Source organism: Anomalospiza imberbis, chromosome 4 (genome assembly GCF_031753505.1).
Source record: "Anomalospiza imberbis isolate Cuckoo-Finch-1a 21T00152 chromosome 4, ASM3175350v1, whole genome shotgun sequence".
NCBI lineage: Eukaryota > Metazoa > Chordata > Aves > Passeriformes > Viduidae > Anomalospiza > Anomalospiza imberbis.
Genome location: NC_089684.1, coordinates 21,250,614 through 21,276,748, shown reverse-complemented (window position 1 = coordinate 21,276,748; position 26,135 = coordinate 21,250,614). Strand labels below are relative to the sequence as shown.

The window sequence follows — 26,135 nt, the reverse complement described above, 5'->3', positions numbered from 1 at the left end:
TGTACCCACCGTTTCAAGCTTTGGGCTGGCTCCCACCCTTGCTGCCTCCAGCTTTTTCAGTGGTTTCCCCTTACCTCCCGCATTTCTGCCACAAGCAGAGCTGTGTAAAGCTGGCAGAGCAGTGAGAGTGGGCTGCAGCAGACATCTGGGGCTTCTCAGTAACTCACAGAAGCCAGGTAAAGTTGAACCTAAACAAATGGTAAGAATGGATACAGGGTCTGCATTGTACTGTAAGCACTCTTTGGTAGTGGTGAGTATGTGAAAAACTGTATTAGCTGAAAAGGCACTTGAGCTGAAAGTCTTTGTTTATTTCAGTGAAACACTAGGATTTAAATGAGGAAGCACAGACCTTGAAGCTAACGCTGTTTCTTCACTCCTGTCTAATGCAGCAAAAGAGAGATATCATACCTCAGACTGGTAAGCAAGGTAAGAAACCATAATTTTATTATAAAACAAAATTAATGATTCCTTTGTGTACACTGTGCCCAGAGCATAAGAAATACAGAACAACTGCTTTCCCTTTGTCAGGGACTACAGGTAAGGTTGCCTGGGTGAAGAGGAAGTGCTTGCTTTTACTCAACCACTGTGGGCAGTTATTTTCAGAACATGTGAGTGACAATCCAAAGAACAAGGTTTCTTTATTTTTTATTTTTTATTACATAATTCTCCTAGCAATTAAGTTTTTGAAAGTTAGAGTATAGATCTCAAAACTCCTAAAAGCCTGAGCTTAGAGCCTCTGTTATATGAGTTTCTGTGGGTTTGACCTTTGGGATCTCTTTCTTAAATGGCTTTCCTAGAAGGAAAGCAAACTGGAAGGGATGAAAAATACAAATTTTCTTTGATAGCACTTACTTTTGCTAGTGGGGGTGATGATGCAGAGCTCTAAAGTGAAAGCAGAGAGGGAAGGAATAGTTTAGGAATGTCTCTTCTCAGCCTCTGCCCAAAATATTTTATGGTGTTTGGTGAGGGCTATTTTGCTGTTGCTGAGACAATGAGCTGGAAAGTCAGAATATGCAGAAGATGGCTTAAATTTCAGTGAATTCTGGTTTAGGTGGCAGATGCTGGATGTGTGCTGTTGAAAGTGTTGTTATAGAAGCAGATAAATCATTTAAATTGTTTTCATTTAAAAAAAATGTTTAAAATCATAAATACTATAGGTTGCAAACAAACTGAGACAAAGCAAATAGTACAGTAATAGATACCCACATTTATACTGTAAATCAAATATACGTAGTTACAAAGTAGAAATCCATTATTTTTAGGAAAGTTACTAAGTATTTCCAAAGAGATGTTGCATTGCTGAGGCTATTCTAGGCTAATAGGGAAATTATTTGAATTGTTCAGCAATAACATCTTGTGTACTTCTGTTATGACAGCAGATTTGTGAAATGTTACTGAACCAAACTCATTCTTAATTCCCGTGATGAGTGACACAGCAAGTGAGAGCAATTATCCTAAAATTTAACTGTTCTTTTATTCTCAAACTGATGTATATTTCCACAAAACATTGACTGACTGTCTTCTAAACAACCAAAGTTCAGTCTTTTGAAACTGCTTGCATGCTACTCCGTTCAGATATGTGGCTCAGCATTTGTGGTGTGCAAGGAACTGCCTGTGCCTATTGTTTTTGTTCCCAGATGAAATCTCTGAAGACTTTGGCAATCTTTGTTGAAGTCACTGGGCACTGAAAATGCTCACAACTTTATTGTGTTGATGTTAAAAGTGTTGGAATTTTCAAAGGCCTACCAACCAAATATTGCAAATGACAGTAGCTAAACCTTTTCATTTCATACAGTCACTTGTGTGACTTGGAGACCATTCCATCCCCCAAATGTACATCTGTTGGAGCAAAGGGTTACCAGAAACAACTAACAGGGATATCAAGACCATTGCTCAATAACCACAGGCATTATTTTGCAATATTTATTGTGCTCTGCAGGAGTTTTCCTGGGATCAAAACTTGGCTGGTTTTATTAACGGTATTCACAGTTGTGTCACATGGATTGCTTCATGTTATTAGAGCTGAATGCTGTAAGTTGCCATTTCAGAACTGCTAGTTATAGATTTTGCAGGAGTGCATTTGCACGCTGTAGCCTCTAACAAAATGCTATGTAATTTGAATACCACCTTCATCCAGCATGAGTCCCTCTGGTATGTATCACTATCCAGGAAATGTGTCTGGATACCTTTCCTACTTAACCTGGTTGATTTTACAATACACAACCAGGTGCATTATTTTCAAGACGTATTCTTGAGTGTTTAGGGTTAAAGCGACCCAAGAGAAACATACAGGTAGTTGTCACTTAAACCAGTTTTGTAGAAATTATGTTTGGGGATTTTAAGATGACCTTCATGTTCTTTACCAGAACTCAGCCTACACACAGAGACAAGTACAATCAGATGTCTTTACTTGCATAGCTAAGATACATGATTGTTTTCTCAATTGATTTGCATGTCTTTCTGTAAAGTACTGTTCTTCTTAAGCAGCAGGTAAGGAAAAGAATATGGGTAACATACTTGGGGAGGAATGTGAAAAGAAATTTAATATATTTAATCTTATTATACATTTTTCTACATTAAATTCAACAGGCTGCAAATATATTTTGCTACAAAGCTTTGTGTAAGAAATATCTCTATAAGAAAATACATCTCATTAAACATTTCCTGTAAATAAATTATCCCAAATAACTGTGTTTTGCAAGAGCAAAATGGCGGGTAGGCCAATAAGAAGAGCTAAAAATGCTGGGACCCCATTTCTGCAACCCCCCCTGCTCATTTTCTTTTATATGTAGTGACTACTTAAGCAATGAGAGCACTTGAGTTCCTTTTCTGAGTATCTGCTGTATCTGTGTAAATAAAACTTGTAAAATTGGTTCCTGGACTTTTTTAGTATTTTGCAGTTTCTGAGCCTTATTCCTGTTTCAGTGACATTGGAAAATGCTAGAGTAAGAAGAGTTGTTTCCAGTAGGGAAGGAGGTGTGTGAAATACTCTTCTGCTTTAGACTCTTATGAAAGATAAGGGCACTGAAGATGAGGTCTGTGTTCTAATTAGGAAGGCTGAGTCAAGTAGTGTAGCTAAGCTAAAGCTTTAAAGCATCCCACTGGTGGAAAAATGTGTCAGGTAATGGCAATGTGGTCTTCAAAGTAAAACTACATACTGGCCTACCCATGTTGTGCAGAACTGAATAAACAGAAAAGTATATTTTTATCTTTGTACCATAGAACATGAAAATGGGTAATTATAAATGGGTAATTACAACATAGCAGTAGGTCAATAATAGAATTAGACTTCTTTAAAGTAATATCAGTCTCTTTACCAAAGTTTATACAAAGGAATATCTGAAAATAAGTAAAATTTTAAAAGTTTGAAAAGACCTGGGAGACAAGTCACAGGTGAGAGGCTGTCCTTTTTTTAACCAGTACACGAACAACATAGGGTTGGCAGCTGTTTGCACAGTCTATATATTTCTGTCATTCCTGGCAGAACACTCCAGAGTGACAGGACATCAGTTTCAGGCTGAATACATGCTAGAGGCTGGTATGCTGTGACATCACATGATGTTTAACAAGTCATTTGTGGTCATGCCATCTTCTTACATCCTCTTCTGCAGGAGAGGAGATGCTCACAAGACTCAACTCCTCTTTCTCTGCTGTCTTGAGAACAAATCCATTGTACTGCTGCAGAGTGCCATAAGATGTAAAAATTTGAGTTTGTAGCAGTATGCTCGAAACACCTCAAGAAATGTTGAGGTGTTGAATATATTATATTATAACAGCAATAGAGAAACAACTTCAAAGCTCTTTGTGTTAAGCACTTCAACACTCTGCTATTCCTTTTGGAAATGTCTATAATGCAAGAATGCTTAGGCAAGGAAAGTATATTTAGGACTAATGAGGAACTGCCTGTATATACTTCTGGATTCAGCATGCACACATATTTGCTTCATCTGTTCAACCCAACGTATATTAGCAGTAAACTGAGAAAAATACAGTAATTAAGTACCTTACAATGACATTGAACTATATAAAGCATTTCAATTTACCCATGTATAGGAAACAAAACTCTGTTTAAATGCCTCCTCTTAGATAAACTGCTGCTCTCTTGAAATTTTGGGATGGCCAGTTTTCGCCTTCTTCATAAGGGCCTGCAAAACAGCACTCTTGTCCTGCAGGAGTGCTTCCTTGCTGAATGTCAGCCCTGAATAATGAGGGCATGTAGACATTCACAGTAACTTTATTTCCATTTTTCATACCTGCAATGATGTGTTGACAGATGAGTCTTCCTGGCATGCACTGCTTCCTATAGGAGTACAATGTATACAATTTCTGTAGAAAATCCTTACCACGCTGTAGACCCACTGCAGCCCTAACAGTGAACCCCTGAAACATCATGGGACAACACAGCAAGGTAAGTGACATTCATTTCCACTCTACTTGTTTGCATACTAGCATTTCCCACAAACTGTAGAATTATTTACAGGAGAACTGCATGGTAGGTGAACTCCAGCTACACTTGTGTTTACCACCAGCTCAAAAAGAAATGCATTTGGTGTGACTTCTACTCATACTCTGTTACTTTAGCCATTCCACTTTCATTTGCAGTCCCCTTTTTCTGCCATGCCATAATGCATTAAGCACATAAAGCCACAGTCACTTAATAATATCTTCCCAATCCTCATTCAGATCTTCTGGCACACATGAAGTCTTGATTTCGAAGAGGAGGTGGCATCTTTCCATACTTTACAAGACAAACCCTTGGCACAGTCACATCGTTGGAAAATCTCCAGTCCATGGGACCCTTTCTTACGCTGTTTGGTGCACACCTCCCCCTGATGCAACACAGGCTTGCAAATTTTGGTCCAGAAGTGGCGAGCACAGCAGTGTCCCTCAATACAGTCTGATGACCGTAGGCAGGGATCGCCTTCGTGTCCTAAAAAGAGCAACTAAATTATTTTATCTCATGGAAAAATGTGAAAGTACAGATTCAGTGTAGACTTATGCAAATAGAAGTGAGAAAAAGGAGAGGTGATATTTCCACCTGTGGCTATTTGAAGGATGTAAACACAAGAGAAAATATTAATTAGGAAGGTTCAAGGGGGTAATTCATGAGACCTGCCATAAGAAGAGAAGAAAGGAGAAAGTAAGAAGAGAAGAAAGGAGAAATTCAGCTACAGGATTGTAAGCAGAATTAGAAGTGTTCAATTACATGGCTATTACAAGAGGAGGATGTCTGCAGTCTTGCACAGCTGATAACATGATTGTCAGTCCACATCTAACACAGAGAGGAAAGCAGATGCTGTTTCAATCACAGGAACTGTCAGTTGACATTACATCACTTTCTGAGTCATGCTGTGATCTCTCACAATAGACATTCACTCCCTGTGAAATTACTGCCTATTTCTGGTTTCCACTGCTGTATCTTAACAGCAATAACATGATTCATGACCTGAAGGAACAGAGCAGTCCAGTCCAAATGTGATCTTACCCTTTATGTGTGACAGCTTGGATCGGGGCCTCCCCAGGTTGTGCCATCCCAAATCCTTGCTTGCATAATGACCATTCTTCTTGTTGCGTGGCCCTTCTAGAGCAGGGATGTGAGGAGTAAGGATGCTTTCAGTTACTGGTATGCAAATACCTGCAAGGAAAAGACAGCCACTCAAAGATTTGAATAAGAGGAAAAGCAGCTGAGAGGCATGCACTGACCAGGTCAGGATGATGAAAGCACTGGGGTTTGGCCTCAGTGAAGCTCAGCTCTAATGACACATTCACGTCTGGCTCCTGGCACTTAGCCTCACCATAGCTCTGCTTCACTCACTGTCAGACAGCCTGTGTCACTTTGGCTTTATGGTCTGAGCTGCTGGAGAGCTCCTTACAGACATCGCTCTCCAGTCTCCATGGAAATGCAAACAGTATGGTTATAAATCTCCTCAGGGAGAGTAGATTCAGGATTCATTAAGTCTCCTTTGCTTCCTTAAAATATAACTTCTGTGCAGTCTTCCAATGAATCAAAGCACACTGAATGTAGGGTGATTTTAGGTAGCATTTTTGTGTTTCTCCACCACAAAATACAAGAAAATAGTGGTAGTACCTGAGCCCTAAACATAGAAATACTATTGAAGAAAATTAGGCAGAGTGGAACAAAGTAGACAATTAAGTTTTCTTGGCTTAGAAAAAGAAGAGCTATCACCCAGGAAAAAATACTGTTGCTACAAACACTCATAGAAACAGATGATATCAAGAAGGCTGAAGTTCTGCAGAAAAGCCCAGAGCTGGCAGCCGTACCATTGTTGCAGCGGTTCCCGGGGCAGCACATGCCGTCCCGGTGGCAGCGCTTCTTCTTCCTCCGGCACATCATGCACGCAGACGTGGCTTGGTGAGGGCTGTGGCAGTACCGCCCAACTTCGCATTCCTTGTCGTTAGTGCAAGGATAGGCCTGGTGGGGAAGAGAAAGGTTCATAGTGAGGCACTCCTTTGCACAAGGAATGAATGCAGCCCATTTAAAAAAAAAACCAAAAAACAAAACAAGCAAACAAACAAAAAACAAGAAAACAAACTACCACTTAAACCTCCAAAATAAGACAATAGCTGAGGTAACAATTCACTGGGCTAGGAGATGCAACTAGGGGTGCTCCACTGCAGTCTCACAGCAATTTTTAAGCTCACACAACTCCTGGTCGTTCCTTAAAGAATAAGAGATAGAACCTGCTTGCTCATGGTTTCAACTTTCCTTATTTCAAACGTATGTGGGCACAAGACAATTCATGTTTTTGTGGATTCATAGGCAAGAGCTTAAAACTCTAATTTTAAACTCTGAGGAGGCATTCTTCCTTTGACAGTTGTCAAACACACTGGTTTATTATCAATAAGCTCAGTGTTGTCATCGTGACTATCTGCATCACACTCATTCAAATGTCTGTAACTTCACCACTCATTCCTGGCCCACACCAGTGGGACTCCTTGGAAGTGAACAAACATCACTGGTCAGCATTTCACTTTGATAACCTTTCATTCACTTCTGGTCTCAGTATATTCCTTATACTTGCCACCTGTTAAACAACACCCTATGGTATGCAGCATGGAATGTATTATAAGGTACAAAATATCTTGCACATATAATTCCATGCAAGCAGACACATGAGTATACAATTCTTCTCTATTCATCAAAGCCAGCATTACCTCACAGGAAAACAGACTTTAAAAAGAAATAAAAAAAGCAAAAGCAATGCATTCTTCCATCAAGATAAAGAAAACTTTATTCCTACAAAAGGAAAAGAGAGGATTCTTTAAAGAGATATAATAACACCACTGTCACATTCCAGGATGCTTTCTGCTGACTCCCACACAGCTACAACTATGCTATCTGTTTGAATCTAATTTTACTGCCTGTAAAATTAATTACAGATTGTTTTCCATTCCTCAAAATTTTTCTTGAGGAATTTGTTTAAATAAAAAAAGATGACAATAAATTTTGTGCTCTTCCTGGAAAATTATGTTTACATTTCCACAACCAATTTTCTCCAGTATTTCAAATAAATAAAACTATTGCTTTTAAAAATAATTTTAATTAATTGGTCACACCCCCCCCAAAAAAAAAGCTCAACTGACTAATTTCCAGTGTAGAATTTATTACTCTTCTGCAATCATTTTTGAAATCAAAACTTATATTTCTCTCAGAAAAGAAAAACTTCCAAATCTTTAAGAATTCACTTTGAAAGTTGTTTCTTTGGATGGAGAAACTCTTATTTATCTATCTTCATGAAATTCTGTTGAGAATCACATAAGAAACAAGAGATCTTCAAAGAAAACCTAACAAATTTCTCTCATGTCAGTAGTGGGAGGGGAAACGATGCCATTTCTCATGTGACTTCATGAGTTGGTTGTCAAAATTTACTTTACAGTACCAAAAGTGGTGGCTGGATATTTCCCAAGTGCTGTTGCCTCATTACTTCCGCCCTCTGAATATGTGCCTTTGAGAATTTTTCCAGGGTGCAGCTGTTTGGAGTAATCCAAACTATGTGGAAGTCTTTTAGCCTTAAGAATGGACATTTCCTCAAGAGGATAAAATCAAAGAAGGTCAGATCTTTTAAGCTAGTACCAATAAGAGACAAATAGAAATACCTTTTTGGTACTCTTAAAGCATAAGCAGATTCTACTTATTTTAGCAAAAGTGGAGCGAAAGTGCACTTTCCTCAATCCCATCACTCCTTTCCCTCATTTTTCCAAAACTAATAAATAAAACTGACTTAAAATTTATTATATAGTTACCATAAAAGTAAGACTTTCCTAATTTAAATTATGCCTTACTAACCTATGGATCTTACAATGCAAAAAAAAGCAATTTTATATAGACTTGTGTATGGTTATAGTGAATTTGGAAAATACTAACTCTGCTAGCTGGAGGAAATGCAAATAAAAAACAGATGGACTGGCTAAAACCTGGAGATGAAGGCATTTTAGACCCTTGTCTGTCATCAAGACCTTCATAACTGCATCTTTTTTCCAATATGGGCATGTGGCATACACCTGCAACTTGTCAGCAAGAAGCCTACTTGCAGTTTTATTTTGGTTCCTCAAATAGCTTCCTTAAAAAAAAAAGTTCCCTGATCCTGAATGGTGCTAATGAATGCTCTCACATACCATATCTAGTGATTGTTTTACTTTTGGCTTTTAAGCTGAGTGACATGGAAAAGATATTTTAAGATACGCATCCAATTGTCAGCTCTGTCCTTGACAGTTGGTAAAAGTAACAAAAGACAACTTCAAAAATTGCTAGGAAAATCAAAAGAACCCAGCCTTTCTTCCCAATCTAGAGCCCATTCCTAAATAAAAATGATACTTCTGAATTACAATAAGCCAAAACTGACCTACCTAAGGCAAATGATTGCAGCGCATGAAAAAATAAGTCTGTTACATGTAGCTTAGATAATAACTAACAGGTCCACTCAAAAGACCAGCTACCAGCCAGCCATACAAGAAACCCTCTTGCAAATGCCTGTTGCCACCAACTATTTTGATCTGCCAAAATCACTATCCATTTATAGCCTGGCTATCAATCACCAGGATCTTAAAACAAAAATGCCTATATAGCCTTGTGTCTGTCTCCTAGTCACTAGATATTCATTAGAATAGACATAATTCCTGCTCTCAGCAGAATAATTTCTATTGCTGTGTAGCATTCGTTATAGAAACAGAAAAATAAAACAAAATAATATATTGTGTACTTAGCCTTGGCTAGCAGGAGGAAAATGCATCCGTAATTATTCCTTTGTTGTCAGTTGAGTCAATCTAGGTGTACTTCTTTAAAATACAGGGTAAAGAAAACATACTTGTAAAAATGTGCATGTTAACTATTATCTATGCATAAGTCAAGGTTTCCAAAATCTCCTGCACCACAGTGCCTGGAACAGAGTCTTTACGTTCAGAGAATTGTAGAGAACATTTCCTATATACAACACAAAGACACAGATCAGTCCCAGATGGAGAGGGAAGAAGCAAGCTGTAAACCAGCTCTACTTCCCCAGCAATGATAACTAATTCTATAAGGCACATCATCCCTTCACATTCTTCAGCTACACGTATCATTTTCTGGTTGTAAATCTCCATCCACTAAACACAGCTTTGATATTATGGGAAACCAGATGAAACTGAGATAAAATACATAGCACTCCCTGAAGCTGCATTTCAACGATCTTATTTTTTTATCCCACTTACAGGCAATCAAGTCACCCGTAGCATGACATGAACTAGATTTGCCTGTGATAATGAGTCACAATTTCAGAATGTGTTGTCTGATTATGAGCATTGTTTACTGACATGGTTTTTCCTCAGCCATTCCAATTAGCCATTACAATCCTTGTATAAAGGATACTGTTGATTACTTGTCCAAAACTGTGCAGCAAAGGGATTTTCACAATGTAGGAGGATTCAGGCTAGATGTTGAAATGGGTGTTGCTTGTGCTGTGCCCAAATGTCACCTGCATCAGTCCACCAAGACTAATCTTTACCAGTCAGGTCACAACAACACAGAGATATTAAACTTTTCTCTTGGAGAAAGAGAATATTCCTTCCCATCTCAATTTATATTCAAAATTTCATGAATGCATGGTAGAAATACTCAAGGAAAATTATGCAGAGGATAGAGGACAAAAGTTGGGGATTTTTATAGTTGAACAAATCATTCCAAGCACTAAGATCTTCCTTTTTATATTAACTTCCCAGCAACGCTGCATAAGGAACTGACTATCTACATTTTGTGGCTATGTGGGTAATGTCTTTCCCATGATTTGAGAATCAGGCAGCAGTGAGGTTTATGTTTACCTTTGTCTTCCCCTTTTGACAGAGGAGCTCTTAGCCCCTTTTCTCAATGCAAAGACACTTTCTTGATATTTTTGCTGGAGTAATTTTGCTATCACACATATTTTATAGGCACCACAGAGTTTCACTGCAAGCTGTAGCAATATTAAGTGGTGAGACTGTTGTGCTAAGAAGTCAAACAGTTTGAGGCTCTCTGTCTGGTACTATAAAATGTAATGGAGAAGCACTCCAGGGGGAGACTAAGACAGATGCTGCAATGTGCTGAAGGGTGAGAAGACTGATGGCAAACATACTTTATTGAGCTTTGGGAGATAAGGTCTTGAATTTCAGCATGGCCTCCAGCAAATATTTGAAGACAATATTCCCAGCCAGTGTCTTAGTCACCAGGCTCTCATCTGCTCATATTATGATGTCTCATTTGTTTTTATGCTGAAGTACTCCACACTGTACTAGCTAATCAAGGCAGTTAAAGGCAGGAAGAGCCACTGGCATTTTTACCTAGACTGTGTCATCACTTATCCAGCACAAGCAGTTGAGACACTGCTGGCTTCAGACCCACCTTCAACGCTGAGAGAAGCTGTGCCCAAATAGGTGTTTTGATGGAACAGATATCAGTAGTGCTTCCCCCAGAAGCAATTAACTTTTTTAAAAAATACATCATAAAATCCAAGTGCAGAGTCAGTCCTGGCAGAAAATCACAGCTACTACCCCCAGCAGAAGAAACAGCATGGAGGTTGTCCATTAGCCTTTCACTGCAGATGCCAAGCAGCACTCAGTAAGACAGATGAAGTTTCATGTACCACAGAAATGACAGTACCACTGCACTTACTGTTCTGCATACTCTGCCAGATTTGATCCATAAAATCATCCCCTGATGATAGTGGGGACTGAGCAGAAGAGGAGAAAAGCTACAATCAGTTGTACAGCCAAGAAGTGAGAGCTCTCCAGAGCTACCAGGTCAGTCCTTCATCATCCTCTCTAGCTTGGCAAAGAGGGAGTAGCTATATTGCAAAGGTGAGACAAGGGACTCAAAGAAATAGACACCTTCATTAACCCAGGAATGGCCTTGCTTCCTAGGTACCCATATGTCAGAAAATGAATTTAGGCTCTTAGTCTTGTACATACTATCCCTATTTATTAATATCCTGTGCAAACACCTGTGCCACTAGGCTGTGCTACCACATACTACAGACATCTTCTGCTGTCAAAATCTCTTCTATAGCACATCTACACAATCTTTTATATTCATGCAATGTCTGTGAGACAGGTTACCACAACTGAATAGGTACTGCAACTCAGTTTATTACTTAAGGAAAAAAAGTTATTTTCGCTATTTCAATTAATCAGACTTCTGTAAATTTTAAAATAATGACTGTGAAGGAGGTGGAAGCTGACCTCTCTGTAGCCAGTATGCTGGGATGATCAAAACTGTCCTGAACTATAGGCAAGAAGACAGAGTTTCCAACTTCCACTTGAGAGATGAACAAAAGAGCTTGTTTGCCTTTAGTCTTGGGCATATTGCTTAATATTCCAAAGCCATCAGGCACAATGAAGCAACCAACTGGCTCAATCATGGTGAGAGTCTCTCCTCTCTCTCCTCTCTTCCCATCCTGCTTTGGACAGGACAGAAATATCTTTCAGAGCAAGGACTTGATCCTCACGGAGCAAACATATGAAATAGCCACAGGGGTGCCATGTTTTCTTTTTCTTTTCTCTTTCTCTGAAGAATTAGTAATCCAAATTAAAAGCATGCCAATAAATTAGGAAATGCAAACATATGCTTTAACCAAGTAGCCTGCTGTCAAGACTAACTACAAAGAATGCAAGTCATTGTTTGGCTCCCCAGTTGGGCCTGATTCTGAGTTGGGCCTCAAATTTGTTTTGGCTTTTAACATATCAACATTGGTGGGACAGTTGTATGCAACATGTGGCCTGTAGAGCTAAATGAATACTTCACATGTGGGATTCGTCCCAGTCGCCTCTTTGGAGACAGAGTGAAGATTCTCTCAGAAGTCTGAGAGAAATCCTAACATGATCTCACAGGATACAAACCTTAGCAACAATGGAAATAATAGCTCTTTATTCAGCACCACATGAATGTGATAAAACAGAATGGAGGGGGTAAGAGGGGAATTCAAAGCCTTTTAATAACCAACAAACAAAGAAAACTCCCAGCTCTTTGTGGGTTGTGTTTTTCCCTACAAGATAGATAAACTACTTACTGATAGCTTCTCAGGTGTATCCAGAAAAATTCACCTTTGACAGACTTCAGCCTAACTTTCTCCTAGCTGCTAAGCAGACATGTAGGTTAAGATGTGGATGAGAAATGACCATTATTTACTATTTTATTATTAATCCCAAACAAGAAAAGTGTTTATCAGCAGCCATCTGGAGTGAAGCATTTTTCCCACAGCACTGCTGATGTTGCTTTTTTCTATTCTTAGCTCAGCACAGGCACAGATGATAGCGAGGGATCTCACTGTGTGCAAGCACAAAGCCATGGTTAATTTATCCCACAGAGGAAATCATGCTGTGCTCTCAGACAGCTCCAGACATGGATCCTGTCTCAGACTGAGAAACCAGAAACTCTCAACTCTCAGTGACTGCTGTGGCACAGATCCTTCCTAAAAGAAAAACTTAACAGTAGTTGCAATGAAACAGTTTTACTTCTTTCAGTTGCCATAGCAAGTTTAATGATTCAATTTTTCTAGCCAAACCTCCTTTTTGTTAAAATAATATAACTCTGACCCATTTCTCTGCCAGACCTAAAGAGAAAAATGCCATATTCAGCCTCTAGATTCAGTATAAGCACTTTCTTCTAGAGATAATTTATTTTTAACTCTTCAATTTAACAAAACATTGCTGTTACATGAGGTCTGATTCACAGAGTACTACATCATGGGTACATATACTGCAGCTTCCAAAGATCATTCCTTCAAACTGTGTGGATAATGGTCCCAGAAGCCTGCATTATTGAACAATAAATATTCATTTTCAAAGGAATTCTCAATCCACTGCTAGACCACCAGGGAAAGAACATTTCTATGACCTGCAGTAGTCCAGCTCTCATGATTTGCTACAGCCAAAGTAAACCCAGGTCTTAACAACCAGAAAACAAACCTCACTGAGGTCCCTCTGAACCAACTGAGGCAAGACTCACAGGGGTTCTCTCATAATTTTTCCTTGTCCAAAAAATAACGCCATGGAAAACAACATCCTGTTCTGCAAGCACTATGAAGTTGTGGAGGGAGCTGTGCTCAGTGGGAGTGTGTAGCTGCATCTGGTGGAAGAGAGTCAAACACCTCAAAATAAACAGGGGAGCTGTGCTGCCCTATTTCACACAGCACTAGTCAGTGTTAGCAGTGACTCTCCCAGTGCAGACACAAACCTTCAAGGATTTTCCTGAATGATATCTCACTCACATGTGACCCTATGGGTCTCTCAGCCCACATAATGAATTTCAACAAGTATTTTAGGTCTAGACTATCTAGATCACTCCAACCTGTTATTCTACAGCTTATAAATCTACATCTTCTCTTACAGAACTACCTACATTTTGTGTCCTACTGGGAGAAGGTAGCGTCTATTTAAAGCTGGCCTTGGCTTCAGAAGGACATATGGAAGAAGGTAATCTGAAAGACTGCAGGTGGATCAGCAAAATTTCTGGGAGGATACTATTATCTCAGTTAAACCTGTCATAATTTAGTGCATTTTTCATGTGTCACAAAAGTATAAACCCAAATGTTTAACACACTTAGAATAATCCACCTTAAAATTTTATGGAACTTAATTCACCTTCAATTCCTCATTTAGATAAAACCAGAAATTAGTTACATTTTCAAGTTACTTAAAGGGCAGCACAGTATGCTGAAAATATGCACAAAGATGTACATTGTTTATCACAGAACAGCATCAAACTTGCTCAAGGATACAGCATATACATTATTGTCCCTGAGGCAGCACAGCTACGAGTTTTCCTATTCTATCCCATCTTTAGGACAAATTATTATCCTTAGGTCCATATTGGCATCACTCTGCTGAATCCTGTCTTCTCAAAGGAAGCAAATTATGTTTCCTGCCCCATGCACAGTGTGCATACTGAGGTGCTCAGCTTTTCCCTGTCCACCTGGTATTGTGACCATGATTATTTCATAGCAGTGTTTCCTCCTCAACATTTGGAGAGATCACGAGCCACCTACTCTGCTTGATTTTGAAGGTGGCTACCTGCACTGTAGAACTGGGACCTTACAGAAGACATGATTAAAGAAGGTACAAAAATTTGGGGAACATTCACTTTGACCCCACATCTTACAGGCTCTGTCTCAACATGTCTGATTCATATTGTTTGGTGAACTACCAGCAGCAGCATCACAACAGAGCATCAAAACAATGTTAGGTAATCTTTGAAGTCAACAGTGTAGTTCTAAACCAATATGACAGGAAGCCTCCAAGTCTTGATTTTATGTCATTTTCAAATGCATCACCAAAGGCTGCTCAAAGAATGAAGGTTTGTTAACACATGCTTTGTTCTATGTCCAGTCTTTTCAGCATACTGTTCTTGCCCTTTTATCTCTGCCTTTTCCCCACTCCTTTTCTGATGGTTTTTCTTTTTAGTTTTGTCTCTAATTGGCTATTTATCATCTGTTTCAGCATGAGAGTCTTCTGGCTTTTTGATCAACATATTTACTGCAATGGATGAGCAGTTGGAATACTAAAAATACTATCCAGATTAAAACAGCTAGCAGACCCTATGGCTCCTAAAGTACCAGGCATTAAACCAGAGGGAAATACTCAGATGATGTGGTTGGGTGTAGAATAACACTGCTGGAAACTGGCAGCGAGTTACTGTTTAACACCTGGGTCTGAACATCTACAAATCATGGCACACTGTCAAGTCGGAGCTTTTATTGGGAGCCATCTCTGCAAGCATGTATACAGAGCAAGAAAAATGAGATAACAGCTTTACCTTCTGTAGTATTCCTGCTAAGCAAGTAAACTGCCTTTGCTTTCAAACATTCACAGATTCTAGAAAACGAGGGGGAAAACCTGTCTTATTGAAGTCAGTGCAAAAACTCTCCTTTGTCTGCTACACTGCCTAGAGAGAGAATGCTTTCAGGTTATAAATATTTGTGCAGCATCTGCAATCCTCACCCTGGAAATGACTTTGGTATTCCTTACAGAATACACTTTTCATTGCAGAATACAAAACATTTAAGACACCATTTTTCAAAATGCACTTTCTCTGATTTTCATATTTAAAAGGGCAGCCCTGAAAACATGAGTTTGTGGCAGCTGGAAAGACAGCCAGATGACATATGTCTGAGAAGGATGAACTGCAGTCTCCACCTCAGCAGACTGCTGACCACAATCTAACATCATTACTGAATGTCAGCATTATTGTCTCCTTCCCTGATGGTCATCTATGCGGGAACACCTGACTCATATGCCTCTTCCAACCTCCAGTTCTTTCTCTATGCATTAGAAACCACCACTGTCATCTGATATTCTGAACACCTTCCCTCTTTCCCTGTTCTACATGAGCCCCTCTGCAACATGATGGCTGTGACTGCTCCATTGCAGGGGGAACTGAGAATGCGAAAGCACCTACAGAGAATTGAAATCAGACATCAAAATTCCATCAGTCCAGCTTTAATGTCAGAACAACCAACCATCTCTGGGGTACCTGCACCAGCTCCCACTTTCCAATCTCTTGTACCACATATTATTCAGAGGCATTGCCACAGAAGTCCATGAGTTTTAAGGAAAAAGAAAGAAACAAAAAAAGTTAGAATTTTTTCAGTTTTTACAATTGGTCTGCACGAGTGAGACTGAGAAACAGGACAAGTCAATAATGCAGCTTGGGGCTTCCCTTTTCATTGCAACAGGAAGAATAACAGTATGAGAGTGTAGCTCCTCATCCTGACTCATTCTAGGAGCAGTTGTGCTTGGATGAGGAGCCAGCAATGCTCATGCAGTGGGACTACCTGCAGAAAGCCAGCTGTCCTGGGAAAACACTCGGTCACGCCCCCCTGAGGGCACAGGCAACCTCTGTGAAGTGCTTAGACTCATACTGCTGCTCAGCTGACTCCTCAGTAAAATGAAAAATTGTTATACTAGGCTATTAAGGCAAATTATCACAGTTTACTCAAAGAAGGCCAAAGATGACAAAGGGAAAGGATTCCTAAAAGCTCCATTAAAAATGTCATTGTACTCTTATTATATGATTAAGCTGGAACTGCCTACCACTTCAGCCTGTGGTAAATAACGTAGCAATCAAGGTTTCAACACTATTCACTCTTTCCCCCCCCCTTTTTTTTTAATGCTCCTGGTTAATTTTGCACAAACAAGAAAACAGGAACAGCACAGCAAGGCAAGAATAGCTTGTGAGTAAAACCAGATGAAGACTAACATATTTACATAGTGTAATGACTTCACTATTAATTCAAACAAACCCAGACCCCAATTCTCAGAAGAGAGAGCGAGCACATGCAGTCCAGGAGGCAAGAACAGGGTGGCTTCAGACTACATTTATGTCTGCAGCCCCTGAGTTAGTAGAGACTGCTCTTAGTTTCAGTCTGCAGTAGTCACTGGGGGACCATCTTTCATTCCAGACACTGAACTCCAGCTACACCCTCTTTTCAATCTTATGGGCCCCTTTCCATTTTCAAGCAAGACTTCCTTCAGTGCTAGGGACCGTAACACAAAAGAGAACAGTAGGATTTCAGAAAATATCTAATTTGTACAGAAAAAAACCCCACCTAATCTAAGAGAAATGAAAGAAAAAAGAGAGGGAAAAGAAAGAAAGAATAATCTCACACCATTTCTGAATCAAGGCAAAATGGACATTGTCCTATTGTAGTCATTGTTAGCAAGCAATTATCTAGAATTCTGGCATTTAACATGGAATTAGCTCTAAATCTGTTCTCCACCCTCAAAATAAACTGTTCTTCTGCTGAGACATGCATTTATCTTCTTCCCTGCTACCTTTTATCCTGTCTTCTGAACTTATGTTTTCAAGCACTCTCATCTTGTCTGAAAATAATATTCTTTATGTGGAGTTACAGAATCTCTTTTGTTCCTAGATGTCTTGGATGTTGGTCCACAAAAAGTCATTAAAAAGTTTAATCCCCTGTGTTTGGCACTACATCAGACTGAGAGCAATTTCTTTCTAACAGCCTTTGGAATAAATAAGCATTAAAGGGGGGGTGCTTTTTCCTTATACTGGTCACCCACACTTTATAGTGGGTGGCCCTTTTATTTATCCCATTACTATATTTCCACTTCTAAAGCTAAGCCAGATGCAGGAACCTGATACTACTTTTTAGTTCTCGCAACTTTATTGTAGTGAAAACTTCCGTGTATATCTGATTCTTGTTAGGAAAGGCAAAGAAGCAGGAACCATGGTAATATTGCACCACCTTCTTGACAACTTCTATTCTGCATGAGCTGCACACCCCAGGGTACTGAACGCTTCGTTAGCAGGCATTTTTCACATTTACATGCCCGGGATTGCAAACATAGAGTCATCCTGTATCTGGCCTGCTCTTGTTGGCATTGCAACATTGCCCAGAGGTAGGGTCAGGGTGCTGTGCTGTCTGGGTGCTGTGCTTTGTTAAACTGTACATGATCAGTTCTTTACCTGCTAGATAGCCTACACAGCAAAAGCAACAAGTGCAGAAAATATTTCAAGTGTTTTATTTCATTGGTTTTGTCTGCCTTTTATTTTTTCTTTCTTCTTTCTTTTAAGCAAATGGACCCAAGGTAGTGGGGTATAAATGGCTTGCTGTGCCAAGGCCACATAAGAAGTACACAGAACAGAAATAATTCATTTAACTGTATGATTATTTCTTTTTTCTGAATTTCTACCCTTCTTTTCAGATGTGCTAAATATAAGTGATAATGACTGTAACAATTATCTCCTTTACAGACAGACAAACACAAATCAAGACAGCCACATTTACCAGCCAAGTGGGAAAAAATGTATCCTACTTTTGAGCGATACCCATGGAAGCATATTTTAGAGAAATAACTTGATTTTTAAAAGCATATTTTAAAGAAAAATTCAGTCTATTTAACAACTGGCAAAAATCTTTTAGAGCATGGCTATGTGCAGGGTTCTCCTTAAATTTCATGCTGAAATCAAACATTGACCATGGCTATGTAATTATGACAAAAGAAGATTTCCTTCCATACTCCTTCCTTACTTTTTGCTACAGCGTTTGCTGGAAGATATGGAAGATATGAAGATATGATTTACTGTTTCCCCATACTTCACATGACACTCCAGGGGAAAAAAAATAATTTTAGTTAGACAGATAAAACTAGTTATAACTAAGTCTTGGGTAGTTCAACTAGCAGTATTGATGTTATTCAGATCCTTGATGTTATTTATATATTTATATTTCTGACAATATATGCACATTTGTAATAGTTTGTTGTACACAAAGTGTAATTCACCTATTGGGCAACAGATTATTTTCCTACATGACAAGGAGGTAGAAAAACAGACCAGGCTGACATGAATTAAAAGTACTTCAGCACAGAAAAATAATGAACACTAGGTGGTTTTCCTTAGTCATAAGAAGGGTATTTCCCAAGTCAAGCAATTCCCTTTCAGTTTCCTGCTCTTCTAAATCTCCAGGAGACAGAATTGCTCAGAATACACTGGGATTAAAACAACAAGACAGCACATTTCCCTTTGGACCGTGTATTTAGCTCTGATGAGCAATTGGCCCTGAGGATCTCTTTCCACCTGCACTGAACCAACTCTTACATCAGTGGTGGTTACACACCTGCTCTACTGGAAGAGCTGCAAAACCCACTAGGCAGTTCTTGGCATAGCCAAGTGACTAAATTCACCTGAGTGCTTGTATATTTTGTAAAAAACACAGGGAAAAAAAAAAAAAAACAAAACAAAACAGAAATTACCCCTTTTCCACAGATTACTTATTCTCAAAACGGGCACAATTCCCATTGTCCTAAGAAGTTTCTCCCAAGGAGGAAAATCAGCCCATAAAGTAACTAAGTACCACTGTTTAAAAGTTAGAGTGTTTCCTAAATCTGGTGGATTTTCCTACAAACCAACTCAAAGGTTTATATGAGATAGAAGCAATCAGCACTTTGCCTACTCAGAGGATCTCTCTAAACTGAGGCACTGGGGCACAGCCTTGCTGCTACTTTCTGCCTGAAAACCCATAACTGGTCATTTTGGTGCACTATTCTCATTTTAATCAAAAGACCCTCACTTAAGCACGTCTCTTCAGGACTTGGCCCAAAGGCAAGTCAGTGCTTATCTTAAAGGGTTAACAGCCAGGAGATAATATATTTTAGGGGGGTAAACTTTGTCAGTATAAATAAATGATCAGTCAAAATTCTTTGATTGTGTCAGACTATCTTCTGCTGCAACAATAGGGTATATTAATTACTCAGTACTTAGCTCAAGCTTTAGATAGCACATAGTGTACTTCCAAGGATTTAATCTAATGTAAGTATATTTATCCAGGTTTATTCAATAAAAGAGATTTTTTTCACAGCTAAACCAATGCAATCAGGCTGAAGCCTACAGGTGGACTGTATCAAAGAGCCTGAGCATGGATACTGAGTAGTCCCTCAGAAACATGTCATAAGTGCACTGTTTATCAGTTAGGTCCATGTATATTTCAGAATATTTCTTGAACATAAAATACAACTGCATTGCTATTTTGATATTTTCTAACACATTCAGAGAGAACATATAAATTCTGCTCCAAAACATCCCTTTCCAAATATTTTCTTATTTTTCCTTATCTTGTATTAACAAGACTTATCATGATCATGAGACCTGGAAAAAAACAGGAAGAAGCGCATCCTAGTGCAGTTAGTCAGTTTTTCTTTCAACAGAGGACAAAGTTGGTCTACACACACCCCCTTGCAATCACTGATCTATTCCTCTGCTGTAGTTTTAAGTCTTCATTATAAAACTCAGTGAAGCAAGATGGAAGGCACTGACAAATATCAGCATTAGCAGCAGTGAAACAATTTGTCACACCACTAAGACCCAGCCATTTGTAGATTGATGGGGTAGGGAGTGCATGCTAAGAGCAAAATACAAATGCCTGGATCCTCCCCAGCACCTCTTTCAGCTATTTATACAAACATTTGCTGACTTTCTTCCCTCGTTTCTTTTCAGTGTCAGCTGCTTTTTACCCATGGCTAAGCCACAGTTGTTTACAATGTACCAAAAATCAAAGTTAGTGATCTTAGAGTCTTCAAGTCAAAGTACATCTGGTCTGGAAACAAGACTCTGTCTTAGGCCCAACTTCCATGTAAATACAAACACGTCTAAGTGGAAAAACACCCTGTGTGTTACAGATTTGCTGAGGAACGTGCAGCAGTACCCTTATCATTCCTATCAAGTGTAACTCAAGAAAGAATTTTGAGAAGTTCAAAAGAAAAGCAGCAAGCCACAGTTTAAATGAGACTCCATTAGGCAGAACTCTGCTCGTGACTCTCCCAGATCACTGTTTTTATTAGCAAGCTACATGAATAACAGTCAAGCTACAGTGCTTAGCAGGCTGGGTGCAGGCACCCATCCTGCCAGAGAGCTTTTAGATGTTGAATCCAGCACTGCTGTTATCTGCTCTGTGTGAAAAAACCTGATGTAAACAAATGGAACTTTTGTGTCTGGCCAACAAAGGGGCTTTCCCAGCCAAAATCAGAATGAAGTTTTAAAGTTATTTGGTAAATCAAAAGGCTAAAAAGCCATGATCTTGTAATTTCTCCCTAATGTGGGTAGTCCTCATAGTGATCCCATGGTTTCACAGAGCTTCAAAATAGATTTACTCATTACAGACATAGTTCATGATAAAAGATTTGAAGAGCTGGTCATCAATACATGACAGAAGAAAAATTATGAAATGTAATTCTTCTGCTGGTCGGAAGCATTCACTTTCAGTTATTTTAAAGCAGCTTCGATACACTTTTGGAAAGAGGCATAGAAAATGCTTTGTTCTGATCACAGAAAAGCTAAGACCATGTCTGTCAATTTTTCAGAAACACCACATTCAGTCATCTATGTACTTAGTAATGTCATGGCCTGACAATTTCCACCAAAATCCATTTGGTACATCTAAAATGAAGCTCTTAAAAGCTTAAATAACCTGATTTGCAGACAAACCTAGTCCCTGAATATACATCATTAGAGCAGTACTTCATTCAGAAAAAGCAGCTATAGAGCACTTCATAAATCTATTTCTGCTTCCTCTGTGCAAAACCTCAGTTTCAGAGTTAAGAATCCGGTCCAATACTACAGAACAAACACATCTGAAAGAATAAAGCAGATCAAAGGCTTGATCCTAAGTCTTTTCCATTGGTAATTATGGCTGAGACAGTACTTCCATTTAGGCTGCCTCATATAGCCACCAAACCTAGGCCAGAAAATTACTTTTTGTAGCTACAAAGTGTCTCACACACATGACCCCATTAATTTTGATGGGATTACTGACTGAAGGGTTTGTCTCACAAGCACGAATACAGCAAAGAAACTGCTAATAACACCTCATCTCCCTAAAGGTGCAAGAAGTAGGTAAAGTCACCCTTAATTTGCTGCCATTCAATGAACTGCTGAACCTTGTTTACAAAAATCAGGAAATAACACACCTCAAAAAGTATGCTATATCTCAAAAAACCCACCATTTTTTACTGAAGAGTTTGCAAGAAGCAAGACTATTGAAAGGCTACCAACAGTCTGACATGGATTCTCAGAGATGAATCACTAAGCAACACAAGCAGAAAAAAACTTATTTAAAAAAATGCTACTTTTTTTAGAATGGTTTTGGGAATAAGATATTAGCAAAAGGAAAAACAGCTACAAGAAGTGCTAAGAAGCAGATATATAGATACAATTTAGAGGCTGGTCTGCACCTAAAAGCAGGACTGATGAGTACCCCGAGCAGCCCAGGCTACCAGAGGTTCTACATGAATGCTGACGTGTTCAGGAGTCCAAGGGAGGGAGATATACACATGCTTCCATGCTTCAAAAATTTACTGCCTACATGTGCATACTAACACCTACAAGAAAAGTAGTGATGAGTTCATTTTAAACATTCCTTCACTTACCTAGATACATGTCACATGACCATATAGCAGAGATATAACATGGGACCACGTTGGTGTATGGCAAATGATAACAGAATGTAACAAACAACTACTTAACTTGCAAGTATCATTATAACCCTGCCATATCTGCTTATAATTTTTTCTGCTGAGGGGCAGTAGAGAAACCTTGGTTAGAGATGAGACCTGCATTGTTTTAAGCAAAGCAAAAATAGGAATTCAGTGCAAATGCCAAAAAGGTTCAAATCTAGCTCGAAAGGGAATTCGCAAAGAGATGAATGAAGTCCAAAGCCTTTCAGGATATGACAACAAATCAAATTGAAAACACAGCTATTCCAACAAGCAATCTGCATGTACTTACATGTTGCATATTGGTATACCTGCCGTGGAAGAATTTGGTTTATCTATCCTAGTTAGGAAACTGAATTTAAATTTTATTTGCTTCTCCCTTTTGAAAACAGCTTACTACTTTCCTCTTGTTCTTTTATGGGCCACCAAATAACATGTGACCAAATGTACCTATTTAGTGAAAATGAGTTCCATTAGTATGTAATCTTATACTTGCATTGTTTTCTTCTGAAGGAAAATAATGGGGAACAGGTGGTGATGCTTAGCATCAGGCTCCTGTTTCTAGAATTACAATCTACTGGGAGCCACCAGCAATCTCTGAAAGCTGTCATAAGTGCTCGGAACTAGTAAGATCCAGAGCACACTCAATACATTAAAGCTTCTTTTTGAAAATTTAAGTAGGTGTGACAGGAGAAAACTGGCTGAATGGTGCAGGGATTCTAACGTGTCCCTGCAAAGGGTCGTGATTTCCTTCTGCATCCCACAATAAATAACTCAAGCTGGCCTCCATTTCCACAGCAGAAATTAGACATTTAAAAAATTCAAATAGGTACCATATGCACTATAAACCTTTCTGGTTTAGCATTCAAATGCACTCATTCACATTGTTGGAAAATATGGGATTTAAATTCTCCTAGAAGAACTTCAAACAGCTGTTCCTTTACACTTATTTATTCTTTTCTCAGTGCCACAAAAACAGCGGTGCCAATAAATATCTCCTTGATGTTGTTTGAAAACCTACTGGAGTCACACAGCATAAATAGTTTTACCCAATGAGTCACAAAACCACACATCAAATGAACACTTTGTTTTATCAATCCCATCCTTACCTTACCAAGTAAGAAGCGGTTTAGGAATAATTTGATATAACTGAGTTTTCCAACAAGTTTTCATGATAAACACAAGACAGAAACACCAGCTAACAGATTTATCTATACAAGCAAAAAAGCATTATAGCCATGTTTTAAAACGTGGCTCTGAAGCTGAGGGGTAGGACAAAGCCAACACATATTTGTAGGGCAGTTTCAATGACACACAACTTTATAAAGACAGACATGGAAGGCTGGCTGGCATTCCTAACTACTGCTAGATGTCAGATATGCCAAGATGCACACTTATAAGAAGAAAGAATTAATGCCAGCTTTTTTGTGCCATTGTGGTTTAAAATTCTAGGAATTAAAAGAATATGAAATACAGAATATAGAAATTTGTAATCTCCCACTAATTTCCACAGGAATATGACAAGTAGAACCAAGGAATCAGATTGTAGTTAACAATGCACATTTCTTGCATTTCTATATGAGATCAATGTTACATTTATTATTACCGTGGTTATTTTTTGTGGGGGGACCCTAGTTAGAGGAGTCCCTTCAAGAAGAAATTCGTTTATGCTTCAACAATGCCTCTTTAACCACAGAAACACTAGCTTTGTGCTACTGTCCTAATTAGTCTTTCTACCTGAAGTCAGGTTGCTGAAGTAAGGGATAATGTTAAATTGTGCCATCAGATCCATCTAAAATCAGTTGTTTTCTGAATTTCCTTAACACAGTAAACATTTCCCCTCATTTATCACACCTATTAACCTGAATCCAGATACTAATCTTCTCTAGCATGTGCATAAACAGCAAAGTTCTTGACCAAAAAGCAATCACAAAATTATTACTATTGGTAATGAGTGAACCAGAAAAAGTGAAAGGTTTAATCTCCAAGAGATAGAAAAATTCTCATCCCGTTTGTGAACTGACTTAATTTAAACTTGGGAAAACAATACACATGAAAGTACATTATGCCATTTTTAAAGCAACCTGTTTTATAATAATTTTACTTTATTTCCAGACTCCAACCTTACCTTCAAAACTATTTAGAAAAGGAAATTTGCTATGCTTTGAGCATTTTGTAGGACTGAATAATTAATTTTAGAATCATGAATAATTTAATTTTCAAAAGAACTAATTTCTTTAAGGATTTTTTTCCCTAGCAAGAACTGAAGATTTTGGGTCTTTATCAATATTTCTTGAACATCTTTTATGGTGTTTTCCCTTTTCCTGATATTAGAGATTGCAAAAGCAGTTCTAATAACAACACAGTATTGGGGAAAAAAACCCAGAAAGTAAATTATAAACTTCCTGCTTAATCCACATATGATAAATGGTCTTAGTATATATCCATATATTTACAGATATATAAGACATATATAATATTAAAAATATCCACTTATTATATGCTATTACAGCAGGAAAATTATAGATATTGTCTTTACTATGCCACCCCTAAAATTATGTCCTTGGCTAAAACTTTGTAAGTATTTTATAGGTAGAAATGCTTTAGTTACCTTCTTAAAATCTTTTTTCTGACTGATCACTTGCTAAATCAATTTAAGCACAAATTCACATTAGCCTGAAGCACAAAGATAATGGATTTAGCTCTTATAAGTATCACAAACTTACAATTATTGTATTGTTTAAATTTACTTTCAATTCAGATGACTTGCACAGGTGGAAAAAAAATAAGTGCAACTCAGGAAAAATGAGATTTTCTAAGTTGTGATAGCTTACAGAGATTTTTCTTTTCAGAAAAGAACCCTTAGATTTCAAATTCACATGGCTGCTTGAAGGGGCAGCCAATTTATAAAACTGCATTTTGACAGGATAACTGGCCCTTAAGTCCTTACATTACTTTTCCTCCGTCTGTCCTCAATATGATACTACTACTACTACTACTACTACTACTACTACTACTAAAGGTAGCTCCATGGAAGAAGTGAATTCTTTTCCTTGCAAAAAAACAAGGCAGCCATGATTAATTTACCAAGAAACTACAATATTTGAGCAAAACATAAACATGGAACTATGTGTCTGACCTTCCTAAAAGACTCATTTTTGTTTGCTTTTCAGACATAATGATTTTACCATCTTTCTTCAAAGAACAAAAATCTGCACTTTTCAAAACAAAGTGTTGAAAGATGAATCTGTCCTGAATTGCATCATTCTGAACTAGCTGGTCCATACATATTAACCACTTATAATTCATGAGGGATAACATTCACGGTACCATGATTTCAACAGTTTGCTGACAAACAAACAGTTTAATTTTTGCCCAGGTTGCTTTTCCCCATAAGCAGAACATCAGTACCTTGTGGCAGCAGACTGCAGACAAACTGCATTGCGCCACATATGACACAGTTGCTCACCCTTCTCGGTTTGTAGAGTCTGGATCCAATTTTCAAATGAAAGATCACTTTGCTGAACATTTATTTTTCCTGTGGAATTACTGTTTGGTGAATAGGCCGCTTTCAGCCTTGGGGGTTATTTATTTAGATCTTCATTCTCTTCAAAATGTTGATGGAAAATGTTTGTCTGCTGGAGGGGTACCATATGCTT

The 26,135-nt window shown here is 38.4% G+C and overlaps 1 protein-coding gene across 13 annotated transcripts in view; it reads right to left on the bottom strand.

Annotated features, from left to right (window-relative positions):
- Positions 1–427: 427 nt before the first annotated feature.
- DKK2 (dickkopf WNT signaling pathway inhibitor 2) overlaps positions 428–26,135 on the bottom strand; it is a 116,635-nt gene continuing 90,927 nt past the window's right edge. For all 13 annotated transcript variants that reach the window (XM_068187440.1, XM_068187434.1, XM_068187441.1 and 10 more), the window contains 3 exons: positions 6,283–6,433; positions 5,486–5,635; positions 428–4,930 (listed from right to left, as the gene is read on the bottom strand). In XM_068187440.1, coding sequence (XP_068043541.1) covers positions 4,680–4,930; positions 5,486–5,635; positions 6,283–6,433 — 552 coding nt within the window. In that variant the 3' untranslated portion in view covers positions 428–4,679. The remainder of the gene's footprint in view (positions 4,931–5,485; positions 5,636–6,282; positions 6,434–26,135) is intronic.